This window comes from Pelodiscus sinensis, chromosome 14, assembly GCF_052426305.1.
Source record: "Pelodiscus sinensis isolate ZL-2025 chromosome 14, ASM5242630v1, whole genome shotgun sequence".
In the NCBI taxonomy this organism is placed as follows: Eukaryota; Metazoa; Chordata; order Testudines; family Trionychidae; genus Pelodiscus; species Pelodiscus sinensis.
In genome coordinates, this window is record NC_143065.1 from 24,495,771 (window position 1) to 24,514,416 (window position 18,646).

The 18,646-nt window shown below is 43.5% G+C and overlaps 1 protein-coding gene across 4 annotated transcripts in view; it reads right to left on the reverse strand.

Annotated features, from left to right (window-relative positions):
* Positions 1-10,153, reverse strand: part of SHC4 (SHC adaptor protein 4) — an 80,724-nt gene extending 70,571 nt beyond the window's left edge. Inside the window, exon 1 of one of the 4 annotated variants that reach the window (XM_075897209.2) lies at positions 154-10,153. In XM_075897209.2, coding sequence (XP_075753324.2) covers positions 154-732 — 579 coding nt within the window. In that variant the 5' untranslated portion in view covers positions 733-10,153. Of the gene's footprint in view, positions 1-147 lie in introns of all 4 variants that reach the window. The other 3 variants (XM_075897210.2, XM_075897208.2, XM_006135059.5) reach the window with 3 other exon arrangements.
* Between the last annotated feature and the right edge of the window lie 8,493 nt (positions 10,154-18,646).

Sequence of the window (18,646 nt, forward strand, 5' to 3'; positions counted from 1 at the left end):
CACTTATACAAGGCCTCAGGAAACAGGGAACATGCAGTATATGGTGATTTTCAGTACCTATTGAACAAGTAGGAAGAGGAAGGTTATGCTGCATAAGCCCACACAATTTAATTGTTTTTAATGGAAAATCAGCAAGAAGCTACTTACACGTACACAGTAGGTCATGCCAGTCTTCACAATGCCCTCTCCACTCTGCACCAGGGGGCTGTCCTCTTTGCTTAGAGAGGCAGACTCAAAGCCCAACAAGACGCAGTCATCTTGAGATTTTGTATTTACATCGAGTTTCTCCGGATCCTGCCGTGGATAAGAAGCAGGCAGGCAGCTTAGTAAACTGATTTCTGGTGAGGTCGGGCTGCCTGGAACTGTAACACACTCTGTGAGTTTAATTCTTGGCACCTCTTTTGTCCCCAGACAGAAGTTTTTTAAACCAGGAAGATTAGATGGATTGGATAATTTAATATTAGCCATTCGGGGTATCAAAGTGCACAAGGTGGTGGAGCTGTCCTGTGTCCCCAAGTTGACATCCTCAATTGGCAAATGAGGTGTTGAGGAAAGAGAAGATGAAGAAGAGCCTTTGATATTTAAAGAACTACTTTGTGTGCCTTCCTCTAATGATGTTATAGAATCATCCCTAAACCTACTGTATTTAGCCCTGTGAAGCATTCCTGGGTGTCTAAAGAGTCCTACATATAGTGCATGTCCACTGAGACTGTGCTGACTGCGTTCTCTCATAGCCTTGGAAGTTCTGTAACTGGATACTGTTGCATAAATTTGCTCTCCTCTTATAGATAAAAGACATGGAAATTAAGCAATTCAAACAATTTTTTAAACTGTTGTTTTTTTTGTCTACTAGTTCACAAGTGTCTTATTTTTCTTAACGAACATAGCTTAAGTCTGTGTGGTCATCCGTAAATCATTCTAAAGGACATACACACAGCTATAACAATGCTACAGCAGTTTAATCTGAAGAGATGCTATCCATACTTAAAATCTCTTCTGCCACAAGCAAGCAAGCAAGCCTCTAAATCGTTCTCAGCTTTGAACACTCACTGTTATAGCCCGCATCATTAACAGTGAATGCCTGGCTGCAGTAAAGGCTAAAAATATATATATTCTACAGAAAGCAGTACAAGATAGCTAGAATCTCAACACCACCTTTAGATTAGCAACAACCCAAAGCGATACCTCACAAGCCCTGTTCTTAGAATTTTGTATTCAGCTGCCCCACTGGAAAGAAATCATGGTTCTGCAATTGCACATTCTTTATTCCCACAATAGGATTTCAAAATCATGCAAAATAATTATCTATATGTCATCAACGGTTCTTAATACAAAGCCTTCTAATTCTTGTCTTTAAAGTAATTCAGCATCGCAATCTCAAAAGATGCTCAATATTTGTATGCTTCAGCACAATTTTACTTCACATCTTCAGACTCATCATCATCATCTTTGTGCAGCTTCCTTGTCAACCCTTGAGCAATCTTTAGCTTTTCCTTGTAAGCCAGGTTACAGCAGAATTTCTTTGTTTAAAATTCCGAAGAGAGTGTTGCTGTTTTTGTGAATGAAGTTTTCTGAATGAATTTCTCTGTGTGCAAGCTAATAAATCTGTGAATGAAGCTGAGAATGGCTATAACTGACTGACAGTCTCAGGGGTGTTTAATTTTCATCCAATCAGAAAAAAGCCTGGTGACTCATACACCATAAATACACTAAAGGAGTAGCCATGAAAAAATGACTTTTTTGGGGGAAAACTTGTTTTTAATGTGTGTAATGAATGGACAAACACATCAGTAGTTACTAAATCCATAGGTCTCAAAGCATAGTAAAAATTCTATTTTGCTATTATGTCTGCAAGGCACCATCAGAAGACTCTATTGTTGAATCTATTGTTCCACTGATATTAGGTCATATGGTACAATTTCTGTGGGAAGATGTGATGCATCTTTCCTAGAAATTGAGGGGTTTTTATTGATTTGTTGGTTCAATATCCGAATTATTATAACATCCTGTGCCTATCAAATTTACTCTAAAGACATGATGCAAACTGCAAAAGGCTAAGCACACAGGAAGCCAGAATCTGAAAAGGCAGTGGCATAAAATAAAATGTAATCTTTTCAAATTAATCTTCAATCTTCAAATTGCTGAAATAATGAACACATCATAGAAACATTTGTTTGCTTACATTCTGTGCATTTGGAAGCAAGCAATACCTGCAACTAGATATTATTTTCATCTTCAGAAAGGATGGTGTTAACATTTCATAAAGTATAGTGGTGACTTCCCTGCAGTGTCTGCCCCAAACACACCAATTTTGACTATTATTGTGATGGAATGTTTACTCCATTTCAAATCTGCTTACACTCAAACTCACTAATGCTAATACAATCATGATGGGAAAGCAACCTATTCATTAAATCGCTACCTCCAATATCACTATATAGCAGTGTTTCCCAATTTTGTTGGCCATAGAACTCTTTTAAACTTGGAAGAATTTCAAGGAACAGGGGGGAAATTTGTCAAGCAAAAACAAAACACACCACCCCACAACACACCAGGGAGTGGACCAGGGAGACCTGGAGGCCAAAATGCAGTCACTCAGAGTGGCAGCGGGGGGAGGGGAAGTGTCTGAAAGCCAGCAGGAAACCAGAGAAGGATCCGGCATCTTTGCTCACCAGATCCTCTCTGTCTCTAGGAGGAGGGAGTGATTGAGTTCTCGCTGAACCTTTACTTTCACTTTGCAGAACCCTAGGGTTCTGTGGAGCACCATTTGGGAAACACTGATGTATGGGATAGGACAAAATAAAGGATCATCTTATTTTATTTCACAAAGCTTTTTAAATATATACTGTCAAACCTGCTTCAAATTCCAGCTTCTCTTGAAGACACGTAGATGGGTCTCTCAACACCAGTCAGCTTAATAGCCATGAATAAAGGGCCTGAGAGCAGAGATTTGCCCAGCTGAACCCTTAAGGGGTATGTCTACACTACAGTGTAAACCTGTGCCTGTGGACTGTGTTTCCAAGACTAAGTTTGAGTGACCAAGGACTCCACCTTTCTTCATTGTATCTCTCATCCATGCTGAAAACTGCAAAATGACAGCAGTCACAGCAGGATTCAGGTACTGACCCACCTGGTAACAGGGGTTAATGACACTGGTCAGACTGATTTGTGTGGCTGGAAGTTGGGTTTGGACTCAAACCTGAGTCAGAGCTGATGCTAATGTGCAGTGTGGACACACCCACACAGACTCAAAAGGTATGAGAATAATACAGTTAGAACTCACTTCCTGCCTCTCTGTTCTATCAGCTGCTTGAGATGCTTTTTTGTCATTAACCTTTTAAGTGAATATTAATTTTAAGATGATGATATTGGGCCTGATTCTTCTCTCCAACCCTTTAGTACCCCCTGAAGGATTCCTAGCTGATAATCTTGTGTACAACAGCAGGAGTGAACAAAATCCTGGTTAAGAGAGAGAGAGAGAGAGAGAGAGAAGTCAATGCTGTCACCAGGTTACACATCTCTCATCTTATACAGCTTCTGGTGTTAATGCTGAAAATAGATTGAGAGGTAAAATTGAAAGAGCTGTATTCTAGTACCAGAGCAATTCTTGCTCCAGGGGACGATTGCTTCATTTAAATCAACACATTTCAGGAGGATTTGTTTTGAAGCCAAACACTAACATAACCTAGCTTAAACAATACATGGGGACTTAAATTTAATAAAGGCTTCGAAGCACTTTCTGCCTTTCGGTGCTAAGAAATTATGAGCACTAACATTTGTTGTACACTTTGAGCAAAGAAACTCTTATAGCATTAATATCTGTCCTTTTAGGTCTTTGATTTGGACACTATTTTAGGATGCTGATGCAAAACTACAGTAACTGTGTTTGCAGCAGTAGTCACACCAGTTTTTTGAAGGATTTCCAGAAAGATAAAGGAGATCTTACAGGACAGATTCTTAGGAGAGTGTAAGGCAGTGTAACTCCATTGATGTCAATGGATCTATATAGATTAACACTCTGGTACTGACCTGTTGAGTTTGCATGAACTGCATAAGCTGGGAGGGGCTATAGTGTTGCTCTGCACTATCAAAGGCCTGCAGAGAGATGCCCAATGAGTAAAATGCCAAGATTTTCTGATTTAACGGGCCCTAATGAACTCTCACTGGCTTACTGTACACTAACTTTTCCATTAGGTGTCCCATACATTTCATTCAAAGACAGTAGCAGGCCAGGTTGGATTAATGCACAGACACCCAGGCACGAGTCCCAGCTCCTGGAGTCAAATGGTTCTAATCTTCATGATTGCAGTGAGAATCAGGTAAATGATACCCAGGCACAGCTGGGTATGATGTCTGAGTCTGTAGAGAGCCTGAAACAATAGCTTGGAGCTGGGAACCGCCACATGCACTTCTGCGTAAGGATATTAAGTAGCGTGTAATTCACTAATAGAATAGTCGATGCCTTTTTTCATTGACTATTTGATTAGACGAGAGGGCGGTGCTGCCCCTTTGAAATGCTGCCACGGTGTTTCAAAGGGGCAGCGCCACACAGCGGCTCCCTGCAGCGCTGCCACTTTGAAATTCCACTGTGACATTTCAAAGCATCAGTGCCGCATGGAGCCTGGGGTCCACTTTGAAATACCCTCCACTTTCCCCTCTTGCTGCCTCTAATAGATGCAGTGAAGGAGGAGGGGGGAAGCAACTAGTCAACTGGTTGACTAGTCTTTAACATCCCTACTTCTGTGAGGTGTTAACACCAAGACACTTTGCTCAGGCAGTAGAGTGGGGAGAAAGTCTGCCAAGTCATCTCGGTAGAGGACTCAGGTTTTGGCAGGAAGAGAAATTCCCAACCTCTGTGTGAAGAGCACCTAGTTGCAAATGATCACAGATGCCTTAAACAACATCTATGCACTTCCAGTCAGATGACAGGGCCGATGATTGAGCCCTGTTGGTAGTATTCCTCTCTGATTGGCTGTTTTCTTCACTTCCTTGCCTCCTGCGGTGCAGCAGGTAGCAGCCCCTTCACTTGGGAGCTGAAGCTGTTCTCACAGGAGAGGCAAGGGAGAGGGGAGCAGGAGCCTGCAGCTCAAGGCAGCTCCATCGCTTCACCTATAAAAGGGGAAATAAGAACAACCCAGGAAACTACAGACCAGTCAGTTTAACTTCTGTGCCAGGGAAGATAATGATGCAATTAAGGAATTAATCTGCAAACATCTGGAAGATAAGGTGATAGGAAACAGCCAGGATGAATTGTAAATAACAAATCATATCAAACCAATCTGATAACTTTATTTGATAACATATCAAGCCTTGTGGATAAGGGAGAAGTGGTGGATGTCTTAATGCCTTACTAAAATGTAGGTATTTGATATAGTCTCGTATGATCTTTTTTATCAATGAACTAGGGAAATACAACCTAGTTGGGGCTACTAGAAGGTGGGTGCATAACTAGCTGGATAATCACTCTCAGAGAGCAGTTACTAACAGTTCACAATCTCGCTACAAAGGCAAAACAAGTGGAGTTCCGCAGGGTTCTGGTTTGGGACCGGTTCTGTTCAATATCTTCATCAACAATTTAGATATCGGCATAGAGAGTACGCTTATTAAGTTTGCAGATGATACTAAGCTGGGAGGGGTTGCCACTGCTTTGGAGGTTAGGGTCATAATTCAAAATGACCTGGACAAACTAAAGAAGTGGTCTGAGGTAAACAGAATGAAATTTAATAAGGACAAAAGTAAAGTGCTCCACTTAGGAAGGAACAATCAGTTTCACACATACGGAATGGGAAGTGATTATCTAGGAAGGAGTACAGCAGAAAGGGATCTAGAGGTCTTAGTGGACCACAATCTAACTATGAGTCAACAGTGTGACGCAGTTGCAAAAAAACAAACATGATTCCGGGATGCACTAAAAGGAGTGTTGTGAGCAAGACACGAGAAGTCATTTTTCTGCTCTACTCTGTGCTGATTAGGCCTTAATTGGAGTATTGTATCCAGTTCCGGGTGCCACATTTCAAGACAGATGTGGAGAAATTGGAGAAGTTCCAGAGAAGAGCAACAAAAATTATGCAAGTTCTAGAAAACATGACCCATGAGGGAAGACTAAAAGAATGGGGCTTGTTTAGTTTAGAAAAGAGAAGACTGGGAGGGGACGTGATAGCACTTTTCAAGGATCTAAAAGGGTGTCACAAGGAGGAAGAAAAAAAATTGTTCTCCTTGGCCTGTGATGATAGGACAAGAAGCAATGGGCTTAGGTTACAGCAAGGGAGGTTTAAGTTGGACACTAGAAAAAACTTCCTATCATAGTGGTTAAGCACTGAAATAAGTTGCCTAGGGAGGTTGTGGAATTTCCATCTCTGGAGATATTTAAGAGCAGGTTATACAGACATCTATCAGGGATGATTTAGATGGTGCTTGGTCCTGCCGTGAGGGCAGGGGACTGAACTTGATGATCTCTTGAGGTCCCTTCCAGTTGTAGTGTTCTGTTATTCTATCTCCTCTTCCCTCCTTCAAGAAAAGGGCGGGGTTCTCTGCTACTCCCCACTTTGGAGGTAGCAGAATTGATGGAGGATGAGGAGGTAAGCAGGTGTGAAGTTACTTCCATTTCTATAGAAATGGATAGATTCCTCCCCACACACATTTTTTGCAGACCTTCTTACGCACCTAGTACAAGGGGTCCAACCTGCCCACTCAACACCTCGGCCCTGCTGCTCCTGGAAGGAGTGTCACAATGCAGGTGCCAGGATACCAGGCCATAAGGTGGGAGCAGAACCAAGGTGGGGCCCTGCACATCTACATCCCCTCCTTGCCTGAGTCCAGCCCTCTCAGCTATGTGGGAAAAGCAGGTGTTCAGGAGCCTGGTGTATGGGTTAGCCCAGTCATCTTAGCCCAGGCCCTTTTCTTAGCCCCTCCATGCCAAGCTGCAGAGCAAACACGGCCACAAGAACAAAAACAAACTGAGCCTATCCTAACTAATGGTGGGGTAACAGAACATGAATTTACTCAGATAGACCCTGCCAGTGGCCATCAGAGGGCAGGCATCTCAGTAAGAGGGTCTTTAATGGTACAGCTGGAGGGCAGGAAAGTTTTTCAAGCCCTAAATCTTGAGTGCAGTGCACTTATTTGAGATACTGCCCAGAACAATCAGACCCAGATCAAAGGTATCAACCATAACAGAGCCAATCAGGTATGGGACAAGAAAACTCCTCTTGGCCACTCCTATTGCCACTGGTTTGGAACAAGGCTCCCTGTTCTCTGCCCCCCTCTGTTATTTGTATGTATTCTGCAGTTGCACATAAGGGTCTCTACAACAAGCAGGACCTCTGTTGACAATCCAAATAGGCTAGTCTATTGGAATAGGGTGGGTCTCTTTTCTGTGTCTGAGCAGCACTTTGCACAGCAGGAGGCTGTTCGGGCACTACCCTCCTTTACAGGACATCCCTGGCATCCTTTCAGATCCCTCAGCACCACCAGACGGCTCATGAGCCAGAGTAGCAAGAAGTGCCCAGTCCCATCTGAAGCTGGCTCAGAAATTGCACCCCATATGATCATATTAAGCCTGCCCTGGCCTTATTATTGCAGCTCATTATACCTAGGAATGAAGCCACACAGAGAAATAGCTTGCACTGGTACAAAACACAACAGCCTGTCTGCTTAGCAACACATCACCATCCCCACACAACCTCTTCTCTGAACTGGCTTTCTGGCAATACAAGAGGAAGAGGGCAACTGTTACTTCTGCTTTAAAAGTGCTCAGCTATCTGTGGTGGGGATGGGGCTCTGAGGCACAGAAGCAAGGGAAAGAAGTGGGTGAGGGGTTTGGAATGGATGAGGTGGGTGAGTGAGTCAGATAAGAGGGCTTGGCACCCTAAGGCAGGCCTAGGAACAACCAGAAGCAGCAATGAGAGCAGTGCAGGTGGCAGTCAGGTCTTGCATACACAAGGAACAGATGCTAAACCTTCCTACTGCTGCTAAGATCAATTCACCTGCACTAAGGTTAGTAACATGAGCCCGGAATTAGGTGAGTCACTTGGGTTTTAACACAGCTTCCTTCAGACCTAGACTGAGCACCAGTACCTGGCTGGCATTAAACGTGCTGGTGACTCATCCTTCTACAGCCCCTAAGCTTGTTAATACGGCTGTAGCTGAACCAATGCCAGAAGTAATGGGAATTTGGTGTAGACAGCTTAGGAACATGTTCATCCCCTCCTGACACAGATGAGGTATGATCCCTGGGAAAGGAAGTTTCAGAGAGAGTACACGGGAGCAAGGTAGCAAACAAGAGGCAGGGGCAGAGGGCAATGCACGGAGCCTGTCAACAGCTAACAAACATTAGCGCCACTTGACTGCTGATGCAGCTGGTCCTGATACTGCAAAAGGGAGGGAGTCATGCTGAGCTTTAGTATTGCCTTTATTTTACACACACATGCACACTCCGCTCCCCTCTACTCCTGGGAAGCAGAGAGGCAAAGGTTTTCTTTCAGAGGCACAGGGATTGGACTGGCCTTCTACGACTTTTGTGCTTGTCAAGTATTACACAAGGTGACACTTCCGAGGCTGGGGGCTGTGCTGAAATTGTCCCTTCTCCTTCCCTTCCGCTTCTTAACCCTCATACATGGAACTCAACCATCAACCTCTCAGCAAAATGTGTTTGTTGTCTCATGAAAATTGCCCTATTTCCCTGAAGGCCAAGTCTTCTAATAATGCCTGAGTCATACATTACAAGACTTTGGAACCCTGATTTCCTCCCCATGATGCTAGAGAAAGGAAGCAGCATTAACCAGCCTTTATCTAGCTGGTAGCACCATTGAGGGATTAAGCTGTAGGAGGTATAATAGCTGACTACTTTTCAGAGCCAAAGAGTTCCGGAGCACAATAGAATTGTGTGTGTGTGTGTGTGTTTTTTAAATAAGAAAGAGCCTTGTTTTCAGGAACAAGAAGAAATAGAAGGTGGGTAGCAAGAGCCAGAACAAAACTGCAGTAGGCAAAGAAACATTAGCCTTTGTGGAAGGAAAAGCAACATTGTGTGTTTTCAGAGCTCTCTTCTCAAGGCAAAACTGCAGTTTCAAAGTAGCTGATGGTCAGCCTCTCACCACCAGGGAGCACAAAGGGCCTTTTAGCATGGGAAAAATGGAGCCTGCCATCTTGTTTAAAGTATAAAAGGGGGCTGTGTCTCTTGAACTCCACTCTGGGACACATTTGTCTTCTGTGTTCGTGTCATGGGGAGGTTATGGCTTGATGCTGCTGCAGCTCATTGCTTTCCAGTTCCAGAGGCCTGCCAGGGAGGAAGCCAAACCCTTGCTCGGAAACAGAGGACAATAGAATTTTCCAGTTTATTTGGCTAGAGTCTGCTTTTATGAAGCGGTGCATGTTTTCTGAAGCCTCCATCAGGACTCATTTTCTCAGGCAATAAGAACGTTCTTGTAGTTCAAGCGTTCCACTGGGATTCCCTGTTGTGGTTTTGTAACACAGATTCCTGTGCTGTCTGTATTATCATGAACTCGTTACTCCCGAATCCAGCTAAATATATGTGCATATTACAGAATTTCACTACAGATGAAATGTGCCTACAAAGAGGAGAAACTTTGCCTTCCATGGTTCTAGGCTGCAAGTTGTTTAACAGTGTGGAACCAGTAATCGCCATTCCAGCTGGAATGGTTCACCCAGGAAATGTTTAATTAGGGAAAGAGAAGGGGGTCTGACATGGTCTAGACAGGACTGGATCCTGCTGTGAGGGCAGGGGACTGGACTTGATGGCCTCTCGAGGTCCCTTCCAGTTCTAGTGTTCTATGATTCTGTATTTTGAGAGGCTCTTCTTAGCCAGACACAAAGCTGGGAGCGGGTAAAGGAGATAAATCGAGCAGCGGAGAAGTGTGGTCAGAGCACAGACTTAGGGATTCTCTGAAGGGGTGATAAGAGAGATAGAGAGGAAGGAGGATAAAGAGCAGCAGCAAAGCATCCTGACAGGTGCATTTTAGATGGACTGGAAAGGAGAGTGGTAGAGGTATGAGAAGTAGAAATAATTAGTGCATCTTCTTGGCAACAGGGAATAAGAATTAGGGGAGCATGGACCCCCTCTCCTCTGCAGACAGGGGCTGCTGCCACAGAGCAGCCTCTGTCCATGGTGAGTCTGAGCCCACCGTGGACAGAGGCTGCTTCGCAGCAGCCTGCCCCCGCGCCCCCCCCCCCCACATGCTGCTGCCTCTAATAGAGGCAGAAGTGCAGGGTTACAGGCCACACCACAGAGCCGGTGCTGGGGGGAGCATGCTTTTAAACCAGCTACCCACAGCACTAGCTCCTACCTGCTCCTCCTCCTTGCCTCAGCAAGAGAGAGGGGAAGGATGGGTATAATTAACAGGATTCAGCCCAAGCTTATCTGTTAATCATGTGGTCATCTACACATTGACATCTCCAACCTCAACACCCTTCAATTCTATCAGCTCTTCAGAGGACAGCCAACACTGCCCCAGTAACATTATACCTTACCTCCAGCAGGGTGGGATATTTGGGGGCAGGACAGGGTATTTAAATTGGTCCCTTTAGGAGCAAACAAGTAGTCCTGTGGCACCTTACAGACTAACCAAAATGTATTTCAGATCATGAGGTTTCCTGGGCAAAACCCACTTCATCAGATGATTAGTCTAACTCATCTGATGAAATTGGTGTCACCCACGAAAGCTCAGGATCCTATGGTTTTTTTTTAGTCTCTAAGGGTATGTCTAGACTCCATGCCTCAGTCGACCGATCCCCATCTTGACTGCAGCTTTGTGCTGACAAACAGCTGAGCCGACACAATGCAGAGGCCATTTTTATTCTAATGAAGCAGGGGATATTTAAATCCCTGCTTCATTGACTATGTCGGTACGTCTAATTTACATGCCTCTGTCGGTAGAGGCATGTAGTCTAGACATACCCTAAGGTGCAGAGGATTCCTCACGGTTTTTAAAGTTACAAACTAACACAGCTACTCTCCAGTCCCTTAGGGTTCGCATTCAAGTAAGCTATTCCTGGAACAGAGGGTGAAAGTTACTCAGTGAAGAATTTCAGTCAATACAACACTAACTATTGCATGTTATACACACTAGACATGGGCAGGCATTAATGTGACTTGCATAACTATCTTCCCACAAACCCTTCTTCATATATATCTGTTATGTAAAGCCTCCACTGAATGTAATATAATGTAAATGTAAGTTGCAGTATAATGTGAATGTAAGTTTTGTAACCTTTTGAGCTCTGTAACCTTCCATTATAAGAAAAAGATCAGAAGGATTCTTGTGATTCAGCATGAGCACACTGTTGCTCTTAGGAATAAATTAGAATATAGGTTATGTTATAAAGGAAATATGATGAATGATTAAAAGTGTATACTAGCAGAAGCTTTGTATTAGAATAGATTGATACCTTTTATAAGGACAATTGTATATCTTTTCCCATGTGTGACATGATTGTGTAGTTCCTGGGGAGGGACAATGCATGAGTTTGGAATGTGATTGTTTGGAGAGATAACTTGTAGTCCCAGCAGTTTCAAACAGTAGAAGTGGGGTCTGGAAGACTCAGAAACATCAAGGTTCCATAAATGAGACCTGACACAGACTGATGCAGGACATATGGATGACCTTGGAGCTAAGGACAGGCATCCCTTTTCAAACCAGACAGCCTTAAGATAAACACTGGGAAAGAACCACCAACATACTGCTGTCAGAGTAAAGAATAACTCCCAGATAAACAGATGTTAAACAGAACAGATGGTGATTGATTAAGAAAAGTCCTGTCAAAGATGGGGTGCCTTGTATGAATCTCCGGGTCTCATCTTGTCTAGATCAGAGTGTCAGTCCAGACCAAGAGAAGTCCCCACTGCTCCCCCTCACATTTAACTCACCGGGCCAGTGAGTTAATGTGAACAACAGACTGGTAATTTTAAGCAAAAGCAAGACAGAGTTTGTTTGTATATGACTGAATGGTTGATCAGGTTCAATCCCTTTTCCATTTCATTCAACAGCGGCATTTAATAAAAGCAATGCAAGTGTAACCCTGGGTTGGTCTTTAGTGAAAATAGCATAACACTATCAAGAGGCTGGAAAGAGGGAAAAGATATAGTTCACATTACATCTCTAAGGGTGTTACACATGGGAGATTTTCAATTGAAGTGCCATCAGGAGTGTAATAAGCTACAAGGACAATCCCAGAAGTGCCCTTTGAGGATGCTGCTTTCAAAGGATACAATCATTTGGAATATAGGCCTGGCCAGCCAACTGTTATAGAGCAGATAGTGAAAATATTACTTCTAGCCTCTTCTGCTGATCAAACACCATGTAGCCAGGTAGTCTCTGCACCAAAGGTTCACAGTTGTACTAATGTAGACAAGCATTCAGACTGAATAGGTCTCTTCCCCAACACAACTTAAACAGCAGTGGATGTTTCCTGTCACATGCATTTTCTCATATTAATTCCTTGTCTCACCTGCACACTCACTACAACCACATTCATCGACTTGCTATGGGTATAGTCTCACAAGTACCAGGAGACAGTTAAAAGCAGCATTCCACATGTCTTGTAATCAATGCACAAATATCCTATATTTCTGTAGACCACAACTTTTAACATGGAAACAGTTTTATATTTTTGGAAATGTGCCTGAAAACCTGGTGAATGAGGGAATAATGTTAAAGGGACAAGTTAATGAGGAGAGATGAATTAGCTGCATATAGCAAAGGCAGAGTTAACACAGTCACAGTGAGCGACAATGCAGGGGAAAACCTAAACACTCTTACTTCCTCACTGACATGCATGGTTGACTGTTTTCAACCCCTTTTTCATTTTCAGATCCCTAAACAAGTTTGAATGCAGGTGTGAACCTCTTTGGAAATCTTAGTCAGACCACCACAGGTTGAAAACCACTGAATAAGAACAAATTCTGCTATGAGATACTTACTTTGTAACTAGCAAGCTATTAAAATGTACAACATTAACCTACAGCATGGATGGAGTTTCAGTACAATGGAGTCTGGTACTTACAATGCATGCAATTCTTTTTCAAATCTAATTGTTAACTGGCTTAACCCACAGTGGTTTTACTTCTGCTGCAGCTTACTCAGTATGTATGGCTTCAGGAGAGGGGAAAGCTTCCCTATCCCCCACACAATATTCTTTCAACTGTTCCATATATTTTCCTATCATTACAATTCAGTAAAAATAATTGTATAGACATATCTAAACAGCAGGGCTAAAGCTGAAATAAACTATGCAACTTTTGCTATGTCAATTGCATAGCTTAAGTCGAAATAGCTTATTTCAGCTTTTGGCGCTGTCTACACAGCAGGAAGTCTGAATTAGAGCACTCTTCCTCTGACTTCCCTTATTCCTCACGCAACGAGGGTTACAGGAGTTGGAATAAGAAGTCCTCCAGCTTGACTTTATTTCAACATTATGTCGAAATAAGTGCTTGCTGTGTAGACCAATGTTCCCTCTAAGCTGCGTGGCAGGACAGCGTCACAGGCAATTAATCAGCCCTGCCCAATCATAAGCTCAAGGCTCCATGCACCGAGCGGACTGGGTGGGGCTGATTAATCACCTGTGAAGTTTTGAGCTGCACAGCTCAGAAGGAACACTGTTGTAGACATGGACTATGTTATTTTGGAATAACTGATGTTATTTCAAAATAGCTCTGCTGTGTAGACATAGCCTATGTTACGTGTAGGCTAAGTTTTGGATTTCATACAGGCGATAGACTGATCACATCAGCCGAACAAATGACATCCATCAGCAGAGACTGTGGGTGCAATTTTCAAAAGCCCTTGTCTCTTTTGAAGATGGTACTTAGGCACTTTTGACATTCCAACACAAACCAGAAAAATCAGACTTTAGGCCAATATCACTTTTCTTAAAACTAAATATCAGAGAGACTAAGGATATCAAAATGCGGTTATCAGGCTAATCGTATAGTCAATAGAAATTGTATCGACTGTCTGATTAGTCGATAGGACTGCTCTACAAAGCCCGGCACCAGGAGCTGTCTCAAGCCGGGACTGAGCAATCCTGGCTCATGCTGGCTCCAGGAGCCGCCCACGTTGCAGCTCTGCTTTTTACATGTAGTAAGAGCCACCGGACTCTTGTACATTTCAAAGGCTGAAGCGGCCTCAGTGGGAACTGGTGTGAGCAGGGAACAGCTTCAGTTCTCACTCACACCGTATCCCCCTGTGCCGATGCCCCCCCCCCCATGGAGCTGGTGCTGGGGGAGCTGGGTTTTAAGATGGCTCCCCCCAGCATTGGTTCCTACTCCCCCACCCTTTCTGCCTCCTTCTGATAGAGGCAGAAAGGGAGGGGAAGCGATGAGTCAAGTCACTACTCAACTATACAATAAGCTTATGCTTATCGGATATTCGACTAGTCGCTTACATCCCTAAGATAGACATCATCTTAAGGTAATATATAAAGAAGTGGCACTTCTTCCTCTGGAGTGCTGCATCTAGTTTGATCCCCGTCACTCTAAACCAGTTGAAAATGACACATGCTTTTGCTGTATAAAGATAGTTGAAATGGAGAGATCTGAGAGTAGGCAATAGAGTTGGTTAGAAGTAAAGTGAAATGGTGGTGGCAAGAACTAGGATTATTTTGTGACAGAAGCCAGTTGCTAAAGGTGAAGTGATTTGCAAAGCTGATGCTGCTGGTGGAGTATGCACTTGAGGTTTTGGTGAGCTGAGCTGGGCAAAGCTGAAGGTGCGTTTCTGCTCCTGCTCCTTGCTTTGCAACCACTTTTGCTGCCCACCCCACCAAGCACTTCCACTAAGACCAGATGTTTTCTCTTTCATTTTAGAAAAAAGTCTGACAAATAGCACTGAAGGACAGAGCTGAAATGTAGAGCAGCAATGAGATGGAGGGATTCACCAATAGGCTTTAGTTCCATCCAGCACTAGTCAGCAGTTTGAACCTAAAAGTCTAAGGCTATGGCTACATTCAGGGTGTCTAGACTACATGGCTCCGTCGACGGAGCCATGTAAAGTAGTTTACCTGACAATCAATGAAGTGGGGATTTAAATAATGCCTGTTTCATTGAAATAAAAATGGCCACTGTGCTGTGCTGACAATCAGCTGATCCAGCACAGCGTGGATTGGTTGACAAGTGAAGCATAACGAGGCATAACGGAGCGGTTGACAAAGGCTTCCCTCGTCAACCGATCCGCATCTAGACTGCTGCCCTGTGCTGGATCAGCTGATTGTCGACACAGAGCAGCGGCCATTTTTATTTCAATGAAGCGAGGACTATTTAAATCCCTGCTTCATTGACTGTGTCGGGTAAACTACTTTACATGGCTCCGTCGATGGAGCTATATAGTCTAGACACACCCTCAAAGGCTTGCAGCTCCACCATTGCAAGCTCCCTTGTGTAGCTGCTCTAAGCCCAGAGAAGAGAGAGCTCTCCTACTTAATTAATCCACCCCCAATGAGTGGCAGCAACTATGTTGGCTGGAGACGCGCTCCCACCAACATAGCGCTGTGCACCCTGGGGCTAAGATTCCTGTCACTTACTTTGCTCAGAGTGGGGGTTGGTTTATTCACCCTGGAACAACACACGTTATAGTGACCTAAGTGGTACAGTAGATATAGCCTTTGGCTATGCCCATGTCTACACTTAAAAATGCAGTGGATCTGCTGCAAGCACTTCCATGGACACACTACGGCGAGTGAAGGGATTCTCCTATTGCTACAGTTTATCCACTTCCCCAAGAGGCAGTAGTGAGATTGGTGGAAGAATTCTTCTATTGACCCAGCACTGTCACACCCAAGGTTAGGTTGGCATAGCTACCTCTCTCAGGAGCGGGGATTTCACATGTCCCAGAGAGTTGTAGCTACCCTAATGTAAGTTTTCAGTGTAGACCAGTGCTAAAATCTGACAGTTGCTTGCTAGCCAGTGTGCAATGAGTCCGTTCAAAGTGTGTGTGTGTGTGTGTGTGTGTGTGGGGGAGGGGGGAAGTTCACATTAAAAGCCACCTTTAATAGGCACTTGGAGAGAGAGAAGCCAAATCTTGGAGAAGTGTGGAAAATTAGCTACCCATTTACATCCTAGTGGTCCCTCCCAGGCCAAGATGAGGCCTGTGGGCAAGGCACATTGTGAGTGAAGTTTGCATGGTATATATGCACCTTCTCCAAATATGACCACACTTTTGTCAAATTAAACTCCATTCATAAACACTATGAACATTTTACAAAGGCAAAATGTTCCAAATGCCATGGAGGTAACAGGTATCTCGGGCCTCTTATTTCAGGCCAACAAGAAGCAAGAGAACTATCTGTATACTGGAAGGACATGTAGGGACCCTTAAGTAGAAATATCAACAACACACTAAGAACCACACAGATTTGCAGTTACAGCAACTGAAACAACTTCAGCACATCCTGTGAGTAGGACAGCCAGCCAGGGTATAGCCGCACACAATCTAAGCAGTGAGGGGCCCAAGCAAAGAGATCACATTAAAACCAATCAATGTTGATTGTCAAGTGCTGAATGTAGCACAGGTTTTCTGCACAGCATATGCAGCCTCTACTACCTGGCTAGTAAGTAAAATTAGAGCCTGTTTCAGCCTACCCCTGTACCATGTGGCCATCCACATCCTCTTCATTTTTTAAGTGTACTACAGATTTGGTACACTTACAATTTTCAGCAGCTGTCCACGACATACAACCCAAGCCAACTGGAAGACACATATGACTGAGAACAAATAAGGGCACTACACGTTGGAGTGTTTTTTGCTTTAGCGTTAGTTATTAAAGCTCTGTTACTGGCTAAAAAAAGCAAACTGCAAACCAGGAACAAAGTCAGTGACAAAGTACTAGATCGATTCTGCTAGGAACAGTCAGTTCCACAAGGAGGCAAAGTTTAGCAAGAGCACTCAACCGGGGCCAATTCAAAAGGAAATGGAAAACAATGATTTCCATAAAAACACCACTTACCCCTGAACTGGCATTTATCAGAGGTTATACAGGTAAAGTGCTATTCTTGCTTAGATGTCACCATTCAAAATACACATTATCTCATTTAAAATGCAAGTTTAAGAACACCCAGATACACATACAGACAAATGCCTCGGTGGAAACTAAATTTGCACAGTGTCCAGGCATTTGGGCTGGCAATGGTTTCTGTCAAGTGCTGGATAATTTACTCCCAGTGCAAAGAACTTAGTCAAAGGATCATCCTGTGCCCCTGAGGGTCAGCATGTTTGCTATCTTAGCCCTGGGCTTGGTTTAATGCATTGTCGATACTTAAGAGATCAGAAAAATTGCTGTAATGGTAAGAACATTTTGGAAACAGGTGTTTCACTCCTGTCGAACCATTCCCACGCACACATCCCTCCACAGTTTTGTGTGGCACAAGAGAATTCTTTACAGCTGCCATCTGGAGCAGCTTTTGCTTTACCGCCCCCCCCCCCCCCAAGCAGCAACATACCATCTATTTAAAAAAAACTTATCAGGCAAGATTTTCAAAGGCACGAAGGATAGGTAGGTTCCCAACTCCCATTGAAAGTCAATGGATGTTGAGAGCATAAGTGTATTTTTGTGTATCCTTGGGGAAAAAAAAAACAACTAATCACACAGTGATAAAATACTCTCCCCCCCCCCTCCCTTTTTCTTGTTTATACCTTTAAATTCGTTTTTTAAAATGTGCGTTTTAAAGTCTTTTCTTGTAGTTTGTCTGAAAGGTGCCATCCAAAGACAGAGCTCTTATACTGAAAATATTTCTTTCAAGACACAAAAGTAGCACAGCAGTACCATGCAGTTAAAAGATCAAACACCTAGCCACAGCCAAGCTCGCTGCTGCATAAATGACAGCAAGAAACAAATAGCCAAGTATACCGGATGAGAGGAGGAAGCATTATAGAAAAATTAAAGCAATTGTGCCACACAGCTAATATACTTTTATAACCATAAAATATGACAGCTATGCCTGCAGGAAGTCTCCAAGGGAACCTAAAGACAAACAGCACTTTTGTAAACATAACTGCAGGAAGTGCAGCTTACTCCATTTCCTCTGTTTGTCCTTGTTGTGAGCAAGTCTGGTTTCAGTGTTCCATGATTACTAGACTCCTCTTTGCTCATTAAAGTACTATCCTTGGGAACTAACCTCGTTACAGATAGCTGGATATTTTAAATAAGGTCCAGATGGGCACCCACACACATCCGCCTTTCAAAGAGACCATGTAGCAATGACTTCTGCACTGACAGAAGGTACTGTATCAAGTAGCTGTCAAAGGAAAAGGTTAAACATAGCACTTAACTGTTTTGTCCAAATTGTATAGCCATGCGTTCCAACTTGGAAAGCTCCCTCCTGCATTTCATAGTTAATGTCTCAACAAGCTAAGAAAATAAACCAGTAGGAACAAGTTACCTGTTCTGTCTCTTTCTTCTGAGGAAGTTGAGTGCGTACACACACACACACACACACACACACACACACACACAGGAGGTACCAGAATTATACCAAGCGTTCTAATTTGCTTATGCAGTGGTTGAAAAAAATCTGAAAGAAAATCTAATGGCGAGCCCCTCTTGCATAGCTATAGAGTGATTTGAATCAGTGAACTCTTCACCACATATTCTGACATGCCAGTTCAGAAATTCTTTTGCCAAATCCTCAATTTTGTTAATCCAA